The following is a 20,523-nucleotide window of genomic DNA, read 5'->3' as shown; positions in this document are numbered from 1 at the left end:
ATTTCAATGTTTCTCTGCAGTGAGGAAACGAACAGAGAACCTGTCTACTCCAAAACCATGGTTTATGCCTCATCAGAACATCACCTCAGAGCCGCTGGACATGAACTTCAGAAAGCCCAGAGCATTTATATTTCTAGGCTTTTGTATAATTGAAATCTGATCTTAACGGTTGTTAAGTTATGGCAGAGATTTGGCTTGGCTAGTCAGCGATCTACAACATGACCAGCACAGTGATCTTGACTTCGGTATTAATAAGAAAGTTGATGCTTTGGAAGCTGATCTGTTTGAGCCGAGTGTACAGATGAAGAAATCAGAGAGCTGGAAAGACTAAAAGACTAAAGTGCCACTGCATCACTTACCATAAAGATGAAACAAGGGCTAAATCCCAGTGCACCATTATCAGCAGGGAGTTGAACAGCATTGTGGGTAATGTAGGAAACTGGGGACCAAAGTAAAATCGATGAGACGTTAAAACTAAAGAAGTCAACTCAAAATTTCGTTATAATGAATCTTGGATGCCATTGATTATAAAGACAATATGGAAGTCGTTCAAGGTGAAGTTTACCTTTAAAAGTGAAAACAGCTCCACTGCACTGATTTGAAAGAGAAAAATGTCGTTAAACTACTTTGTTGACAGAATAATGTTCTATTTTCTACATTCGTTTCTCAGTTATAAAGCACACGTTAGATTAGATTAGATTAGATTGTTAGTAAAATTAAACAATGTAGCATTTATCTAAACTAAATTGTTGATGAAATTGATTAATTCTAACACATCTCTGCCAGCCAATTGCTGCGAAGGTGGGCTGGCAGTTCGGACATTTCGGCTTCAGAGAGAAAACTTTCCAAAATGCTTCCTTTTGTCTAATCCAGGACGCATAAATCAAGCTTAAGGGCAGATGCTGAATTCTGTCAAGACATATCTAAAATACATAGTTATACAGTATAACACAAATTCAAAACCACACTTCTTACAAACAAACAATAAAAGTGTTCAGATGAGTGAAAGTCTGACCAAAGCTGTATTTGTGGCATTTTATCCAACTTTCCAAAAAAAGTAGTGCTGGTTACTTGACACTTTTTAAAGCTTTTATGGTATTCATGCGCCACCAGAGCCGCACTACAAGTACAGAAAATCCTTCCCCCTGAAAAAGTATGGAAGGACGACTTCTACACACCTCTGACTGAAGAGACGGTACAAGCTTTCTACAAAAATCTGCATTTTCATTGACGCCCCATTATCTGCCCTCAGACTTCCATTGTGAGTGAGTTTAGTGTAAAGAGGATTTTATTGTTTTGTTTTTTTTTCCTCAGTACAGAGAAACAATTTGAAATTCTCATCTGTGGTAGTAAAATCACACATGCACTACAGATACGGTGGTTGAAAACTGCTGAAGTACTCCTTTAGTGGTAGCCTGCATTAATTCGTGGTAATAAAAGTGATGCCTCGGTTGTCCTGCAGTCTGGCTGAGTGCTGGCATCTCCTCTAGGGGGCGCCGAGTTTGCCTTGTGGAGGAATGGGCTGTGGGAGGGAAGGGGCGGGGTCGGAGGGACAAAAACAACCAATAAGGAGCCGGGGCTGAACCTCACTCACAAATCATGTGTGTGCCATTCACTTGTGTATGTATGTGTGTGTGTGTGTGTGTGTGTGTGTGTGCGTGTGTGCGCGCGTGTGCGCGTGTGTGTGTGAGCGAGCGCGTGTGTCTCTCTGATGTTTCCTGTCTCTAACTAAAATCACACAATTATCACAACACTTTTGCTCAGTACAGAAAGCAGCTAGGTAAAGAATAAACCATGTGCTGTTTTAGGAAAATAATTAACATCAGGGTGATGTGATAACACAGAGTTGATTATTTTCCAATTAAAGCACATCCCAAAGTGTTTTATTCCTCTTATACCACAGCAATTTGCAGTCGATTAAATTTTCTTTATCATCGTACTTTTTATCCTTTTATAGTTACATTTAATGTGGCACATCCATGAAACAAGTTCTCACTTACGTTATTACGTTATATGTTATTAACAGCCGTTCACTCACCAGCCTCTCTTTTTTTCTCTCTCTCTCTCACTAGAAGTTAATAAGAAGGAAAAAAACGCAGCTTGTCATGTTACTGAGAAAGCACAAAGCGTAAACTCTTCTGTCCTGAAGATGTTGGAAAGCGTAAAGTTACAGCTTTACCTCTGACTGTTACACAGCACTGACATTGGAGACTCCTTCCATAAATGTTAAATGGAAAGTTAAACGATTATATCCTTATTGTTTTTCATCAGTTAATGTGGACCGTACGCCAGAAACGGTAAAGCGTTATATAAACGAGCGCATTGATATAAACCTGTGATTTGTAGCTGCACTACTGTCAGAGCTGCTGTTCTAGAAAATTAATCGACACCTTTCGACCAATCAGAATCCAGAATTCAACAGCACTGTGGTATAAATGGATTTGTTGCATCTCAGTTTATCATTTTAAGTCAAGAGAAACCAGGCTTTTCTCTCAGCTTGTACATTATAAGCCTGTTTCTCTTTGTATGTACAAGCGTCTGGATCAGATTAAGAAATTAAATGAGTGTTAATCTAATTAAGCGCTAAATACAAACATGAATAAATTAGACTAACTGAGTCTGAATGCTATTTATTTATTGACTTGATCCTGAATTTCAAATCCTCATTGCGTGCTATCAGTGATGATAATCTGGCAAGCTGTAGCTGAATGAATTTATTTAGAGAAATCTCTTTATCTCTCTCTTGCAATTGGGACTTTTTTGATTATTAAACACTAATATTTCATTTTGGCTATTAAGCTAACTTATTTTAAGCTCGTCGGTGTCTTAGTCGATAGTGTTTAACTCACTGAGAGCATTTCACTGTGCTCAGTGATTGTGCAGCCCTGCTCTATACTCCTAACTGCTTTATTTTTTTTAGATTTAATTCTTTTAATTATTTGATTTAAAAAAAAAAATCATTATTTTTGGTGTCAGTATAATATGAACACATTAACAATGATCAATATATAATCAAAACTAATTCCAGCTCACTAAAGATCACTCTTTTTCTTAATTAATGTAGGTGAATTGATGGTCTCTGGGCTCGCTTTTAATTTCTTAACTAGACAGATTAAACAAAAATCTGATTTAATTCATGTGATTGTTTCACCATCATCAAAATTGTTTGCTTACAGGTTTAGACTCCTGTAACATACATATTCAGCTGTGTGTGTGTGTGTGTGTGTGTGTGTGTGTGTGTGTGTATATAAAGATCCCTCAGTCAAGTACAAGTACAAATACTTAATGTTGCTTAATATTACTTAACAAAAATAAATAAATAAATAAATAAATAAGTAGTCTGTTAAAGTAGAACATTCTTATATTTATTCTCAAAAGAATCACATCACACAAAGATTTTTGTTGTTGACAGTAAATTAGTGTCTTTCACCAAGAAACTGAGGAAGCATCAAATAGTGACAGCTAATATCTTTGACAGTAGAAACTAGCTCACATGCTAATATCTTTGACAGTAGAAACTAGCTCACATGCTAATATCTTTGACAGTATAAACTAGCTCACATGCTAATAGCTTTGACAGTATAAACTAGCTCACATGCTAATAGCTTTGACAGTAGAAACTAGCTCGCATGCTAATAGCTTTGACAGTACAAACTAGCCCACATGCTAATAGCGTTGTTAGTATAAAGTAGCTCACATGCTAATAGCTTTGACAGTATAAACTAGCTCACATGCTAATAGCGTTGTTAGTATAAACTAGCTCACATGCTAATAGCTTTGACAGTATAAACTAGCTCACATGCTGATAGCGTTGTTAGTGTAAACTAGCTCACATGCTAATAGCTTTGACAGTACAAACTAGCCCACATGCTAATAGCGTTGTTAGTATAAAGTAGCTCACATGCTAATAGCTTTGACAGTATAAACTAGCTCACATGCTAATAGCGTTGTTAGTATAAACTAGCTCACATGCTAATAGCTTTGACAGTATAAACTAGCTCACATGCTAATAGCGTTGTTAGTATAAACTAGTTCACATGCTAATATATTTGACAGTATAAACTAGCTCACATGCTAATATATTTGACAGTATAAACTAGCTCGCATGCTAACATATTTGACAGTATAAACTAGCTCACATGCTAATAGCCTTGACAGTAGAAACTAGCTCACATGCTAACATAGTCGACAGTACAAACTAGCTCACATGCTAATAGCTTTGACAGTACAAACTAGCCCACATGCTAATAGCTTTGACAGTACAAACTAGCTCACATGCTAATAGCTTTGACAGTACAAACTAGCCCACATGCTAATAGCTTTGACAGTATAAACTAGCTCACATGCTAATAGCCTTGACAGTAGAAACTAGCTCACATGCTAACATAGTCGACAGTACAAACTAGCTCACATGCTAATAGCTTTGACAGTACAAACTAGCCCACATGCTAATAGCTTTGACAGTACAAACTAGCCCACATGCTAATAGCGTTGTTAGTATAAACTAGCTCACATGCTAATAGCTTTGACAGTATAAACTAGCTCACATGCTAATATATTTGGCAGTATAAACTACCTCACATGCTAATAGCGTTGTTAGTATAAACTAGCCCACATGCTAATAGCGTTGTTAGTATAAACTAGCCCACATGCTAATAGCTTTGATAAATGCATTAGAATGAGAATAATTACATATTTGTAGTGATAGAGATCAGGACTTTTATAGATTTAAGGAATCTATAAAAGAAATGAATTATAGAATTCATGAACAAAAATTTTTTTTTCTCTAAAACAGCTGTAAAATGTAGAATTTTACAAATTAATAAAAGGGAGTGATCATTTTTTTTAGTTATAAATTTGAATTAATTGCTTGAAACGGTTTGGGATAAAGTTATCTTGTTAATTTATTATTTATAGTTTAGACTGAATTTATTCCTTTTCAGTCATTGTGATTTTTGAAAAATGTGCTCGCTTTTGTACAGTAACTTGAAGGTAAATAAAAACTCGAGGAAAGTACAGAAGCTTGAAACTCGAATTGTAGTTTGTTGCTCCTCATTTCTGACTGCGGCTCAGTGAATTAGCGCTGTGCTGAAAACTGGAAAGCGAAACGGTGTTTTTGTGCTGAAACAGGAAGTTTTTTTTATATATATATATATATAAACTCTCTCCCGCAGTGTTTCGACACACTCTCTTCATTCTCCTTTTCTCTTTTGTCTGCTACTGTTCCTGTTCCTGTATTTTTGGAGGGTTTGTGAGAGTTTCCTCACCAAGGCAAACGAGGAATACGAGATTTCTCTGTTCGAGTCCTGTCCTGCTGCCTGCTGCCTGCTGCTCGTTTGTTTTGGCACCCACGTTTTTCTAAAGAGCACAGGATGACAGGGAGGTGGAGGGGAGAGGTGGTGGTCTACATCAGCACCTAAATTTAATACATTTGAAATTGGACATTTTTTAATGAACAGGTTTTGGAACATTTGAAATGTAGAAACTTGATGTTGTGATCTTTTTTTTTTTTTTTTCTTTTTTGGTCCTGTTCTCCGCTTGTAACTCACAGCAGTAACGAAGACTGAGATCACTATCTCTCCTCCTCTCCCTGTTCACCACTTTATTTACTCGATCTTTAGTAACTCTCACCCTCCTCTTTCCCCCCCTCTCTCTCTCTCTCTCTCTCTCTCTCTCTTTCCCTCTTCCTCCCCCTCTCTCTCTCCCTCTGTCTCTCTTTCTATTCTAGCATTGCTCTAATGCCTATTTCTGTCCTTAATTTTTTTTTTTTAATTTCTAGGGCAGTAGCAGTTTACGTCACTAACCTCTAACCTTTGTGATTTAGCTAGCTTTTACTCGCCACTTTAATCTTAACAGGCCCCCGCCGACCCCTGACCTTCGCTCCTCTAGCCTTCCACTCAGTGTGGATGCCACAGACCCGCACACACAAACCGATAACCAGCCTTTTTGCATGTTGTTTGTGTTTATTTATTTATTATTTTTTAACCTTCCTTCATTGTTTAGGATGAAACCTTCACCAGGCTTTCTGATTCTTTTCACCAGCGTGTGCACTTTTAATTCAGCTCCTACCTCAACGGTCACGTGATCACAAGATGATTTCCCTGAGACGTTATTTAAAGGAATCTTTAATTAATGTGGTCATTATTTATTTACCGACGTGCCATTCAGTGATGCGCTTTGTCTGTAGGTGAAAAAAAGATGGATTGCAGTTCTCACGAGCAAAATTCTGCACTGATACACAAAATACAATTGCATTGTACTTCTAATAATAATCTACTGTTTGAATAGTAATGAGTCTATAATGTTATAATATATAAAGTTAGCATTAGCACTAGATACAGTATAGGTTGCAATTTCATCACGTTAAAGATGAAGTAAAAATTATTATTATTATCCTAAATTTTAATGTTTCATATTTTATTTATTTATTTAACAGAGTAATGTTGCTGATATTCAGTTTAATTTAACATTTCTTCGATGACCCCAGTTCTGCCTTCCTCAATTCAGCTCAACTCTTTGCAAAAAAAGACTTTTTTAGGCCAAATCTCAAATCCTATTCACTATATAAGCTCACTACATAGGGTGTAATGTAATGTATAATGATATTAAACCTTTTGTGTGTGTGAGATTCAGCACAAAAATTGTGCCATCAGTAAATGGCTGTTTGAGCTGAGCTACTTACATCTGCCATCTCATTTCACACACATACTTTATTTGTTTTTTATATTTAACAAGAAAAGCGAATTATAGATAACTGAACAATATGTGTAAGGCTCAATTGTAAAATATGTAACATCGATATTATAAAATTCTGAAAAGGATTAAAAAGGTGAAAGTTGTCCCAATAGCCGTTACTTAAAACAAGCAAAAAACAAACAAACAAACAAAAAAAAAACAGAAACGAAGCTTAGTGTTTTACCTTTTTTTTTGCCTTAAAAAATTTAGATGATATGACATTTTAATTAGTATTCAAAGAGTGAAATTTGTTCTGACAGCTGTAATTTAAATAAAAAAAAATTACAAAAATAAAAACCAATTAAGCCCAGTCTTTATCATAATAGTTGAAAATGGAAAAATATCATGTCAGGAATACAAATAAAAAACAAACAATGCATCAACTTTCATGAACAATTTTAATAAAAATAATAAATAGTCATTTTAAATAACAATTTTGCAAATCACGCAGTACAGATTGTCGTTCCTGTTCGAACCCATGTTCCTGTGCAGGTAAGTGTGAGCAGGTGTTCACTGTGAGTGTTTTCACACACAGCTGCTCTCAGCCTGAGACATGTGTGTGTGTCTGTGTGTCTGTGTCTGTGTGTGTTTTGGTAAAGTCGAATGTCTCCGCTGCCCTGTGACGTTTTCCCTCCCGTCCCTCTGCACAGGTGATCCGCAAAGGCTGGCTCACCATCAACATCAGCTTCATGAAGGGAGGATCCAAGGAGTACTGGTTCGTCCTGACCGCCGAGTCCCTCTCCTGGTACAAGGATGAAGAGGTGAGAGAACACTCAGAGTCGAAAATGATTAAAGCTAAATAAAAATATTCAGTCCTGCTGGCAATCTGTAATTAAGAGTTAGCCATAGTTCTTATGTTTGAGGGTTTTTTTTCTCATTTTGTATCACCTTGTATAGATCGTCACATTGGACCATAAACCTGCTGTAAATCAGTAACATCATTTTTTAACTCTGTGTTTATTTGGACATTTTTGAGACTCGGCTTGTGGGATTCGTTTACTGTGATGCATCAGATTTTGCTTGCTTCTATTTATTAAATTATTTATTGTAGGATTTAGTTTGAATTTTTGTCTGAAATGAGCTCAGTTACAGCAGAGTGGCAGTGTTTCCTTATGAAGTCTAGGGTGAGGGGTTAGCAGGGGTGAAGATAACGTTAAAAACTGAAGGTGAATGTTCTCATTCAGATTGCAGTTTGACTCGTAGGCAGCGGTGGACTTTAAAATTTACACACGGCTCCTTTAATCTCCTTTCCGCTATGTAGTGGAGAGTAAACCAGAGTGTTTACTTTTGAACTACCTTTTTGTGAATCTCCACACATCTCATTTGCATACATTTAAAATCTGTTAACTTGATCACATTACCAGGCCCCGCCCACTTCACTTTTCAAGTGAAGACTCCGCCCCCATCATAATTAACTGACGACTTTTATTGAAAATGAATGACTTCTCGCAGCTCTTGCATTGTATTACTGCCATGTGTGGAAATTACTTATGGTTTGCGTTTTGCATACTAGTAGTAACACTAAGTGATTTTTTTTTTAAATTTATTTCACGTGAATAGGCGTTCAAGTTTAGGGGAAAAATCAAGCTTTATTGTTTACCACTACATGCTTGTTGAATTTGATTAAAATTAGGAATAGAGCATTAAACTGATGTACAAGACCTGCTGTAATATTAATGTCTGACTCATACCTGCATCCCAAAGCTAAAAAGTTATAGCTTCGTCTTTTCTGACGTGTGTGTGTCCCGGCCCAGCCTAACCAATGTGCGGACTACTGTTCAGCTGCAGCGTAATGAACAGGTAGTCTGAACACTGGGCAGGCGGGGGGGAGGGAGGCATTAACGGAGGGGGCAAATCAGCTAGTCGAGCTGCAGGTCACTGCCCTGGACACACGGCCTGGGGGAGGGAGGGAGAGAGAGAGAGAGAGAGAGAGAGAGAGAGAGAGAGAGAGAGAGAGAGAGAGAGAGTAAACATCAACTCAGCTATGATATGATAAAGCTACACACACACGAATGCACATCCTCTTTTCACAAAACATTATCAGTTCATTTTCATATTATTTACACACCAGATTTCTAATTGAATGGTTATACATGAATTCGGATTCAAATCAGTCAACTGAATCAGAGTCAACTGAATCAGAGTCAACTGAATCAGAGTCAACTGAATCAGTGTAACCAAAATCAACAGAATCATTATCAAAGGAATCGGAATGAACAGACTCCGAATAAAAGGAATCAGTATTAACAGAATCAGAATCAATGGAATTAGATTAATCAGAATGAACATAACCAGATTCAACAGAATCAGTATCCAAGGAATCTGAATCAACTGAATGAGTATCAAAGGAATTTACATTCAGCAAAACCAGAATCAACAGAATTAGAATCAGATGAATCCAAATCAATGGATTCAGAACCAACAGAATCAGAATCAACAGAAACAATGTGACCAGAACTGAATCAGAATCAAAGGAATTGTTACCAGTGGAAACAGAATCAACATAACCAGAATTAATGTAATAGAAATAAATCAGAATCAAGTAAATTAGAATCAACATGATAAGAAATGAATCATCAGAATCAAATGAATCAGAATCATTTTCAGAATCAGAATTAGAACAAAAGGAATCTTCCAGAATCTGTTAGTATCAGTTTAAATATTATATCTGTTTAAATCTTCAGAGTGTGTGCACAGAAACTAGCACTTTAACTACTTTCACAGCACAAACCTTTGAAAAGATAAAAACTTTCTGCTCCAATGTTGCAGCTCTAAAATAAAACACTCACCAGTTCAGTCCAGAGGAGTGTGCATGTGTGTGTGTGCGTGTGTGAGTGTGTGTGAGAGAGAGAGTGTGTGTGTGCGTATCTCACTCCCAGGCATTTCTATAGACACACACCACCAGGATACAGTTTTAGTAAAAATCCACAGCAGAGTGCAGTGTCCTGCCGTGTGGCTCTCGGTTGTGAAGAGAAAACGGCAGCGTGTGGTGTGACGGTACGCGGTGGGAGCGGAGTGACGTGGCAGGCGGGCTGAGACGTTCCAGTCGGGATCTGACTTTGGAATTTGCAGGAAATCGTACTGGGTTACTGGGGAAAAGGGAGGGGGGGTCTGTGTTCTTTTGGAGTGATGTAACTGTTGGGATAGCTTTGTTCCTCTCTCTCTCTCTCTCTCTCTCTCTCTCTCTCTCTCTCTCTCTCTCTCTGTTAGTCCGTGTATAAATGTTTCCAGATGCTTCTGCTCACCAGAAAGCTGGCACCCCCGCCCCCTCCGCCTCCCCCAAAACTTCTCTAGTACACACACACACTCACACACACACACTCTCTCTCTCTCTCTCTCTCTCTCTCTCTCTCTCTCTCTCTCTCTCTCTAGCTCAGTGTCACTCGCCCCCAACCCTCTCGGCTATCTTTCTGCCACTGTGGTGGTCCGTTATTAACCCTGCTTTGGGGCAACAGATTCTTTGCCCTGTTTATTCACCTACATCACAAACATAAATGTGAGCTAAGGTTAAGGATGCGTACACTTTAATAATCCATTAAATCGATTGATAAATCGATCTTAAAAAAAAAAAGTTTTAAAGCCATATTTGTGGTGTGAAACTCACATATAGTTTGTGGCTGTTCCAGTAAAAGGCATTTAAAACATTGTCTTGGTTTTACCACAGAACCATGTAATTCCTAGTAATTCCAATAATCGTGAATATGTTAAACGAGTTTATTTGGCTTTAGAGCCACCTATAGGGCTGTAGAGCGTTCCTGAAGTTCTCCGGAGAATGAGTTAAGATTGATGAAAGTGTGTACGTGTGTGTAAACAGAGCAGCTGAGTGTGTTTGCTCTGCTGCACTTTGGCTGTATGTTGCAATGTCATGCTGAGCAGATACAGCACTGTGATAATGCCAATGGTTTTCATTTTATAACCTCTCTCTCTCTCTCTCTTTCTCTTTTTTCTCTTTGTGTCTGTGTGTCACAGGAAAAGGAGAAGAAATACATGCTTCCTCTGGACAACCTGAAGCTCAGAGATGTGGAGAAAGGCTTCATGTCCACCAAACACACCTTCGCCATCTTTAACACGGAGCAAAGGTCTGATGTGGCTCAGCCCATCGTGCCTCTGTTTGGCCCTGTGTGTGTGTGTTACTGTGTGTTTATGTTCTGTGTGTGTTTATGCGCTCACACAGGAACGTTTATAAAGACCTGCGGCAGATCGAGCTGGCCTGCGATTCTCAGGAGGATGTGGACAGCTGGAAGGCCTCCTTCCTCCGAGCGGGCGTGTACCCTGAGAAAGATCAGGTACGTCACACAGGAAGTGGCTCTTTACCCACACGCTGACCGCGGAACGTCATCTTCTTAAGTAGGATGCGTTGTTGTAGTACTAATGCAACATCCCTTGAACGTTCAGTTGATCTCATCAGACTCCTGCTTGTGAGCTGCTTGAAACAAGAACGCTGCTGCACTTCATTTTCTGCACTGCGGTTTTAATTTACAGCTGTTAGGCTTTCACATTGCTAAAAACAGAGCCAAGGTTTGTATAAACAGCCAAACAGCATGAACACAAATTAAAAAAAAAAAAAAAAAAATACAGCTGACTTGGAAAATAGGGTTGGGAAATATTGCAAAAAAAAAAAATAATAATAATAGAGCTGTATTTATGTATACATGATATACATGATATAATGTATGTATGATATACAAGTTTGCTAACAAATTGCCAGCAAAACAATAATACTACATTTTTTATATATATATTTATTATATGTCTAGAAAATTTAATAATTTAACACTGATCAGTAAGGGGAATATTATAAAAAGCTTAAAATTTGTTCTAAAATTCGGTATAGTTATTAACATCAAATCAGCTGTTTCTAATCAGTTTGTAATTGATATTAAAAAAGTTATAAAAACATATCACTGTAATTCTGTGACAGTTTATCATGATAACAATATTATATCGTCACCTTTCCCAGCCCTATTGGAAAATAATAGCGGATTTCATAAATACATTAATGTATATAAAGGAAAAATTAATGGAAAGACCTTGAGACCAGCACGGTTCTGTCCTAAAGTATGTATTTATCAGGCCTCAGTTATCAATCGTTTAGTATGAAGTTGCTTGTCAATATTTTTGTAGGCCAAAACAAATGAAAAAAATTTCATTAATGTTGATTTTCTACATACTCAAGTTGGAAGAGATCCAATCAGTTGTAAATTGTGTTACTTTACATTTAATGATGCCCACCAAACTCGGAGAAAGAGCCCCTCCTCAGCGCAGCATGTGATAAATCGTCCAATAATGCAGCTCAGCCATTGCAGCTCGTCAGCTACAAAAAAAAACACACAAACTCGTCCTCCTTTTGTAGGGCACCATTACTTTTGTCCTCATTGAATGGCTAATTTGATTTGATTTCCTTAAAGTCATTAGTATTAAATGACTGAGTTTCACAAAGTGTTCGAGTGTGTGTGTGTGTGTGTGTGTAATTGAAGTAATAAGTGATTCATGTGTGAACACGCAATTTGATTCCATCATTCGAGGTTTACGTTAGTAAGTCTCCTTATATGTAAATTGGCATATGTAAATAAACTTAGAAGCGAATTGTAGGAAGCTAAGGTTTTTCCGACTAACTGGATTTTCCTGAACTCATGACACATTTCTTGTGTAAATGTTCCGGCGAACCTGTTTGTAGCCAGCTTGATAAATGAGGCTGTGTGTGTGTGTGTGTGTGTGTGTGTGTGTGTGTGTATGTGTATAGGCAGAGGCAGATGATGGAGCTCCAGTAGACACCTTCTCCATGGACCCTCAGCTGGAGAGGCAGGTGGAAACAATCCGTAACCTGGTGGATTCCTACATCGGCATCGTCAACAAGACCATCAGAGACCTGATGCCTAAGACCATCATGCACCTCATGATCAACAACGTATGTCAGCACTCACCGTGCCTGTGTGTGTGTGTGTGTGTGTGTGTCTGAGCGTGAGAAGCCAGATCATGCCGTGGTTCGGTTTCGGTTTGAGTGGGTGGGCTTTCAGAATGACACTCACGTGGAAAAATGTGAGCTTGCTCATTTCTAAATCCCTGCCCTCTCAGTGAACACTTAACATTAACCTTCATCTGATTTTTTCTGGTTTTATTGTGGTGTGTTTGAGAGACATCAAGGAGTTTGTTTCCCAAAAGCCCTTCAACATCTTATCTTCGACTGTAAGAGAAACAAAGAGATGGAGAAACCGAAACTAATGTAGGCATCACCATTCTACACATATCAGTAGAGTCATTTTAATTTATAGTCAGTGTGACTTGGTGAAATTGGATGCAATGTAAATGAGTTTAGTCATTTTGGATGGAAACAAACACTCAGTAGAACAATGCATCCACACGCACAACTGATCTACAACTGCACAACTGTATTGAAATATTTAAACAAATATGTGTTGATCAGTTGCTATACACAGATACTTCACAGCAACATTATGGCTTTAATACCTTCAGAGAAAAAACTGAGGATTTCTGGATACTGTAGGTCCATGTCTAATTTTTAGTTTATTCTCATTTTAAAGAAACATCCTACTTTAATGTGTTTAATCTCTCTGGTATTATAGCAATAGTCTAAACAAGTTTTGAACAAAGAGATTACAGCCTTGAACTGCTAAAAGGAAAGTGTTATTAAAAAAGTGTTAAAACTCGATTCACATTTCCTGAAGTAAATATGCAGTGCCAAAGATTGCTAGTATGTTGCTAGACAGTAGCTATGGTATCACAGGTGGTTGATAGAGTGTTGCTAGGGTCATACTATGGTATCACAGGTGGTTGATAGAGTGTTGCTAGGGTCATACTATGGTATCACAGGTGGTTGCTAAGCAGTTGGTATGGTATCCCAGGTGGTTGCTAGACAGTAGCTATGGTATCCCAGGTGGTTGCTAGACAGTAGCTATGGTATCCCAGGTGGTTGCTAGGCAGTTGGTCCATGGTCTTAAGGAAGTTCCTGAGATAAAGAGGAAACAAAACATTCCTGATCTAAAGCAAGTTCCCAGTCTTAAGTAAGTTCTTGCACAAAAGTTCCTGGTCTTAAGTAAGTACCTGGGCTAAAGTAAGGTCCTGCTCTTAAATATGGTTCTTGGGCTAAAGTTCCTGGTCTTAAGTAAGTTCCTGGGTCAGTGTTCCTGGTCTAAAGTTCCCAGTCCAAAGTAAGTTCCTGGGTCAAAGGTCCTGTTACTTTAAGTAAGTTCATGGGCTAAAATTTCTGTCCTGTTGGTTTTAATGAATGAAAAGTAAAACCATTTCTTGTTGTTCCAGATGTTGGATGATTATAACAATGTGGTTTTAAACCTTTTTACAATTTCTAATTTTTTATTTTTATTTTTATTTTTTTTTTTTAAGTGTAATGGTTTGTAGGACAACTTACATTTTTTGTATAGTGTCCTTGGGTGTTATGAAAGGTACTTTAAGTAAGATGTAGGCCTATTATTATTTACACTCAGGGTCCAGCGCCTTCTCCTCTCCTTCACTAGGACGTGCGTCTGGTTTAGTAGTTTTCTCTGAGAAAGCTGGAGGAATAAATTAATACGCTCCCTTCACTCTTTTGAAAGTGACACCATTTTGTGCCCAATCTGCTGCCTTACTGTTAATTTTTTCCAGAATTGAGTACGTAGAGCAGACTGAACACATGGAAACCAGCTTTAGTAACTTTAGTTGCACCTTGCACACTCAACTCTTTCTTCTCTCTTTCTACTCAGGCGAAGGACTTCATCCACTCGGAGCTGCTGGCCTACCTTTACTCTTCAGGTGATCAGAACAGTCTGATGGAGGAGTCGGCCGATCAGGCTCAGAGGAGGGACGAGATGCTGCGGATGTACCATGCCCTCAAGGAGGCGCTCAGCATCATCGGTGACATCAGCACCTCCACCATCTCCGTGCCTGTGCCTCCGCCCGTTAATGACACCTGGATCCAGGAGGCCAGGTCAGTGTTGTCTTGTTTAACATCCATTTTTTTTACTGCCGCTTGCTTAATTTACACAGCTATCCATTTGACACACCTCTCTCTGTCATTCACAGCCCCACTCCTCAGCGAAGACCAGCCTCCGTGGCCCCGCCCCCTAACAGGCCTCCAGCGGTGAGAGGCTCCACCCCGGGACCACCTCCTCTAAACCCCTCCCCTGCTTTTGGTGCTCCGCCCATCCCATCCAGACCGGGACAGCCCATCAATGCCTTCGGCAACAGCAGCCAGGACCCGTTCAGTGCACCGCCTCAGGTGCCCTCTCGCCCGGCACGCGTGCCCCCCGGGGTGCCCAGGTAAACATGTGTGTGAGTTATTTAACACTACTGATGGTTTTTTTTTTTCATGTTCGTTGATGTACTCTGACATCACTGTGGGATTTTCTCATGACTCTCGTAATCTGACACTCCGCAGGATAAGCACTCTGTAACATCATGGCTCGCCTTTCAGTCTCTCTCTCTCTCTCTTTCTTTCTTGTTCTTTACTTTCACTTTTTACCACTGCCTTTGCATTCTCTCTGTCTTGCTTTCCAGTCGGAGGGCAGCTCAAATACTGCGTGGTATTTGTGAAAGATAAAAGCTGTCCTGTTCTACAAGCAGCTCTTTATTGTGGTCAGACTAAAACACGCAGCTTCGCGGGTAACCTTGACAACGTGCGTGTATAGAGAAAGGAAAAAGTAGGAGTATAGATACTTAAACAGTACCTCCACCCTGAAACACATTTAATGTGTTTATATTGAAATATTTGTGATGTGTTAATGGTCTAATTTGTTGGATGGTGCGGTGTTTTGTTATTCCTGTGTGAAGTTAGCGGTTGTGTGCCGTGCTGATGTCACAGGGGGAAAGAAACTTTTTCAGCGATCTCAGACATAAAGGGCTCGCACTCAGGTTTAGCTGTTAGTTCCTAAAAATAAAAAAGCAAGAGCTTGTCACCAAATTCCAGCAGTGAGAAATTCAGTGGGGATGTTGGTGCAAATGCTGGACTCAGAGTCCCAGAATGCAATGCAGCTATACAGCGCTGAGTAGCAGCAGAGGCTCAGTTCGGCTAGTAAGCCATCGCTGTCTTTAGGTAGAGATGAAGCGAGGGCTAAATCAGCTGCCTTCAGAATGGAACAGTCTCACTTTCCTTCTTGATCTTTCATGTCCTCTTTCTCTTCCACCTTCATCATCTCTCTCTCTCTCTCTCTCTCTCTCTCTCTCTCTCTCTCTCTGTTGGTGGAATGTCTCTTCTCATCCTCTCTCACTCTTCTCTCCCTGCAGCCGAAGACCTCCTGGTGCTCCCACCCGGCCCACCATAATCCGCCCTGCTGAGCCCTCCCTTCTAGACTAGGCCTTCACTACACACACACACACACACACACACACACACACACACACACACATCTGCGAATATGGGCCAACAAAGAGATATAGAGTGAAATAGAGAGCGGGGGAGGAGGCTGCAGGGTTAGAACACTGCGGATTTGGGGATTTGTGTCTGTACATCCAGCCTGACCAATAAATATCCACCTGTTTAGTTCATTCAGACTGTTCTCTGATACAAAACGCTGCTAATTTCCTCCTTTAGGCACAAGATTGAAATTCCATATGCAGGCTGTACTATTAGTACAATTAGTCAAACCACTTCTGTACCTTTTTTTTTCCTCCTTCATTATTTGCTTGGTTGGCCTCCAGGGGGCACTGCTTTAACCAATGCGTCGATGAGATTCATTTTGGGTGATGTTTTTTTTTTTTTGTTTTTTTTCTCTGAATGTAAAACAGCGTCCGCTCCCTAGGAACTAGCCGAGACCATTTTTTCCCGTTTATAGTATATATAATATTGTTGTTTTTTTTTATACCCATCTCGACTAACCGAAAAGAAAAGAAAATGCTGTCACTCTCGTTATTCTTCCCTCATCCTCCCAGCCTTTAAAATCCACTTAGCAATGCGTAGTTTAAATCTCGAATCACTTTGATTAAAGAGCGCTTAGCTTGTTAGCAGGAGGTCTGAATTCTCCGACGTAAACGGTGTGAAAATAGACGCCACTCATCTGTAACGATTTTGTGTGTATACGTAACAGTAATCTGTGTATATGAAAATAATCCTTAAGCGCAGTAACCACTCGTGTGACGGGAGTTACTCTGTCTCGGCTAGTATAGCGTCTCAGGTTTTCACGGTCCTGATTGGTTAACCTAATTTAGACCTCTAGTCATGTTTATATAATTGAAATTCATCTCTCGAGGCCTAGATTGCCTTTATTTGACGTTCAGGGACTGAACGAGCATCGTTAAAGGCGAACAGACGGAGTGTACGAAAGACGTAAAGGGGTAGTTTGACCATACAGTAGCTAACAAGGAATTATAGCTAGCGGATGAGCCATGTGACAAAAATGTCATATCACAATACTCAAATTTTACGATACGTTTCTTGTGCAAGCAAAACAGTAACCTCAATTTTCCTTATTTATTAAGTTAAAAGAACAAATATGAAACAGCTGGTACATTGGTTTTATAGAAGCTCTGGAGAAACCTACGACACTCTCAGAAAAGCGGATGAATATACATATTAGACGTCTTGCCCAGTCCTAGTAATGCTTTTGCATGAATTAATATTATCGTTAGCATAATTTGGTCCACACTACCCCTCAGGTTGGAGATTTTAACCCAGACTGTATGAACAGGGTCTCATAATGGAGCACATGCATACATGTATGTACATGGTCTGTAATATGCTTCCTTTTAAAAAAAAAAAAAAGAATTAATAATAATAATAAGTCTTGTTGATTTGTGTGTCGGCGAATAGAAATACAAAGACGCTGATGTTACAAGCTGTCATAACCAAACATCAGTGCTTTTAAAGTCGGTTACTAATAAATGCATTAACAGGGCTGTGGGACGAGGGATGGTTTTGGGGAAATATACACATGCAGTTTGGATTTTTAAAAAAATATTTTTTTTGAGTGTATTATTTATAACCCGGGCATTTGTCATTGATGTTTTTGATTTCTTTCTTTTTTTTTTTTTGGTTCGTCACTATGCTTTCAGAGAAATAGTGTGTAGGATAGTGCAGGGAGGTGGTCCGAAGATGCCACTTCTCGTCTTGAACAGTAAATCTATAAATAAATGAGCTGCAGGAGACAGGGGGTGGGGAATTACGATTGGACCTAGCGTTGGTCCCTGTGGGTTTCCTCTGATCAGATCATAGAATGATGATGTTTGGGGTTTGATTTTATTTAACGGGTTCGAACGAGGTGATAGCGTTGATAAGGATGATGATAACGATTTCTGGGTTTTGCTTTTGGATTCATTGCGATTTAAACTCTGATGTGGAGATGGAGGAGGGGAACGGACATGTCCGGAGAATTCCAGTACCTCAAAATGAAGTACACACATTAACTGATAAAATAAGCTCTAATTTACAGTAAGGTAAATTCTCTCTAGGTGTAATCCAGATTTCCTTCATGTATGCATGGTGTGGCTACGATGACAATAAAATGTCATATATATATATATATACAGTATAATAAAACACAATATATATGACTAATTGTAGCCACGCCTTAGTAACATCTTTTAGTGCATAATCTCTCCTCCGAAACTCCACACGTCTCATCTCTTCAGCTTCCGGGGGGAGAAACAGATGACCCACCCTGCATAGTTGTCCTATTTTGTATTCCTTTACTTTTTTGTTTCTTCTGAAATCATCAATCCTTGTCAAGTGCCTCTGTAGCAATTAATGCACTCTGAGCAAATGATAAATGGTGGAAAATTGGAAAAAATGAGCTAATAAAGAGGTATTGTGTACAATAAAAGGGACTTCTTGTGGTGATTGGTGTTTCCTTGTGTCCTTTATTTCCTTTCTATCTCCTTGCTACATCTCTCCATCTGCATGTCGCTGCTTCACACTGTTAGCGTTGTTGTAAAGAACATGAACATCATCAGATACTACACGTACAGGGTTTCTGCAGGTCTAGGGACCTCAATTTGTTTGGTTAAACTTGCGTTCAGCACGTTACATTATAAATTATGTTCCACTATATATGTATTCTGTAGTGCAAAAGTTTGCATTTTCTCAGTACATTCCTTGTCATGCTGTTGTAGGAAAATAATCAATGATAGAGTGCTATAATGAAGGAAAGGTACTGTTAACACTCCAGAGTTGATTATTTTCCAATAACATTAATATTCCTTTTAGTTTATTACTTATCTTGCCAATGATTATAGTTTACTTACGTTTATGTATTTTTGTCCATTTCTGGTCACACTTAATCTTGTGGAACGTCCACGAGACACGTTTTCACTGATGTTATAGCTATAAACAGTCCCTCATCACTATCGCCGCTTGTCACGTTACAAATAAAAAATAAAATGTAAATTCTTCTGTCCTGAAGATGTCAAAAACCTTTACCTGTGGCCTTGTGGGGGATGCAAACTTTTGCACTGTTTTAATGTTAGCTAGCTGCTGTTGAGTTAGCATATGCAGAGAAAAATCGACATGAGGAAATGTAGTGTCAACCAAAAGTAGCCAAAGAACTGCGAATACTCTAACTGTGTACTTCTTTTATGTTATTCAGAGTTAAATTACATTGAAGAAGATACGCCTAAGATATCTGCAGACACCCTGCACTCACCACATGCTACTTCTGATCTCTTTAAAGCAGTAGTTTCCTTTTACATCTTAGTCTGAGAACTTTCTCTAAAGGTAGTATACATAGTGGTGTTCCTGTCATTCTAACACCGAGGTGGTGAGCTGAATCATCAGTAATGTGCACCAAATCATGGACAAAAATAAAACTGTCCACAGCTGTCATCTGCTGCGGCTGGATTTTCCCGCTGATATAGCAGGAGCTCTGAACTCTAATGAAGTGTTTCTGTGTTTTGGTGTGAGACTTTAATTATTTTGAGCTGTTTCTCAATCCAGTCCTCATGGATTCCCAGTCCACGAGCACACACTCGCACTGATTTAACTGTGCTGTGTGTGAACAAACACACATACTGGCTTTAGATCAGGGGTGTCATACATACGGCCCACAGGAACATTTTGTGAACAGTAACTGAACTGAAAGATTGGAAAAATAGAGCCTCTGTCATTCCACTAGGGAGAAAATTAACAATAAACTCAGGGCCATAAGCTCAGCTACTCTCAAAATGTGCTAATGATAATTAATTCTTCATTAGCAAGCTAGAAATTTTTACACTCTGTTCACGTTTCTTTCTAAAAGAACTGTCGTCATTTGAAAAATTCCAAACAACTTCAATATTATTCATTATTTATTGTTTATTATTATTAGCATTATTTATTATTCATTATTAATCCAATTTATTATTCTGGATTCACGTCCAGTCTTGTCCATTTCAGTTCCAGATTTTAACACTACGAAATGTGGAAAAGTTCAAGGGGTGAATACTTCTATTATAGTGTAATAATAATAATAATAATATTAATAATAATAATTTGGTAATGAATTGCAGTCTGTTTCTGTGTTTTGTAGGTTATAAGTTTGATCCATTTGTGCATTCCGAACATTAATAAACCTTTCACGTATACACAGATGTGTGTGTAAGTGTAATGTAGCATGTTAGCTAAAATGAGTTTGACACCCATGATTTATGTCTTTAAGATCTTTAAGGTCACCTAAAAGTTCTTTCGAAGACAACAATCCAGGCCAGTCAATACTGAAGAATAGTTCGCTTGATTATTCCAGGAAAAAGACAAAAAAAAAAAAAAAAGAAAGGAAAAAATGACATGGCAGAAAAAGGCACTTCAGTTTTAAAGTAGAGTTATTGGCAGGCTGTATATAGCAGGCAGTGGTTCTGAAAGTGGGGTGAAAG

The 20,523-nt window shown here is 38.7% G+C and overlaps 1 protein-coding gene and 1 long non-coding RNA gene across 17 annotated transcripts in view; one reads left to right on the top strand and one right to left on the bottom strand.

Annotated features, from left to right (window-relative positions):
- The window catches only part of dnm2a (dynamin 2a), a 54,155-nt gene that overhangs the window by 31,784 nt on the left and 1,848 nt on the right, over positions 1–20,523 (top strand). For 10 of the 16 annotated variants that reach the window (XM_026946039.3, XM_026946037.3, XM_053228256.1 and 7 more), the window contains 7 exons: positions 7,386–7,496; positions 10,705–10,814; positions 10,910–11,021; positions 12,479–12,643; positions 14,454–14,677; positions 14,773–15,009; positions 15,973–16,233. In XM_026946039.3, coding sequence (XP_026801840.1) covers positions 7,386–7,496; positions 10,705–10,814; positions 10,910–11,021; positions 12,479–12,643; positions 14,454–14,677; positions 14,773–15,009; positions 15,973–16,042 — 1,029 coding nt within the window. In that variant the 3' untranslated portion in view covers positions 16,043–16,233. Of the gene's footprint in view, positions 1–20; positions 7,498–10,704; positions 10,815–10,909; positions 11,022–12,478; positions 12,644–14,453; positions 14,678–14,772; positions 15,022–15,972; positions 16,234–20,523 lie in introns of those variants that run through there. The other 6 variants (XM_053228265.1, XM_053228261.1, XM_053228264.1 and 3 more) reach the window with 3 other exon arrangements.
- Positions 7,115–9,816, bottom strand: LOC113546270 (uncharacterized). Its single transcript, XR_003404699.3, has 3 exons — positions 9,525–9,816; positions 8,427–8,631; positions 7,115–7,477 (listed from the first exon to the last, which is right to left on the bottom strand). It is a non-coding gene; the product is annotated as an uncharacterized LOC113546270 (long non-coding RNA).

Source organism: Pangasianodon hypophthalmus, chromosome 23 (genome assembly GCF_027358585.1).
Source record: "Pangasianodon hypophthalmus isolate fPanHyp1 chromosome 23, fPanHyp1.pri, whole genome shotgun sequence".
NCBI classification, from domain to species: Eukaryota; Metazoa; Chordata; class Actinopteri; order Siluriformes; family Pangasiidae; genus Pangasianodon; species Pangasianodon hypophthalmus.
This window is presented reverse-complemented; position numbering and strand designations above follow the sequence as displayed.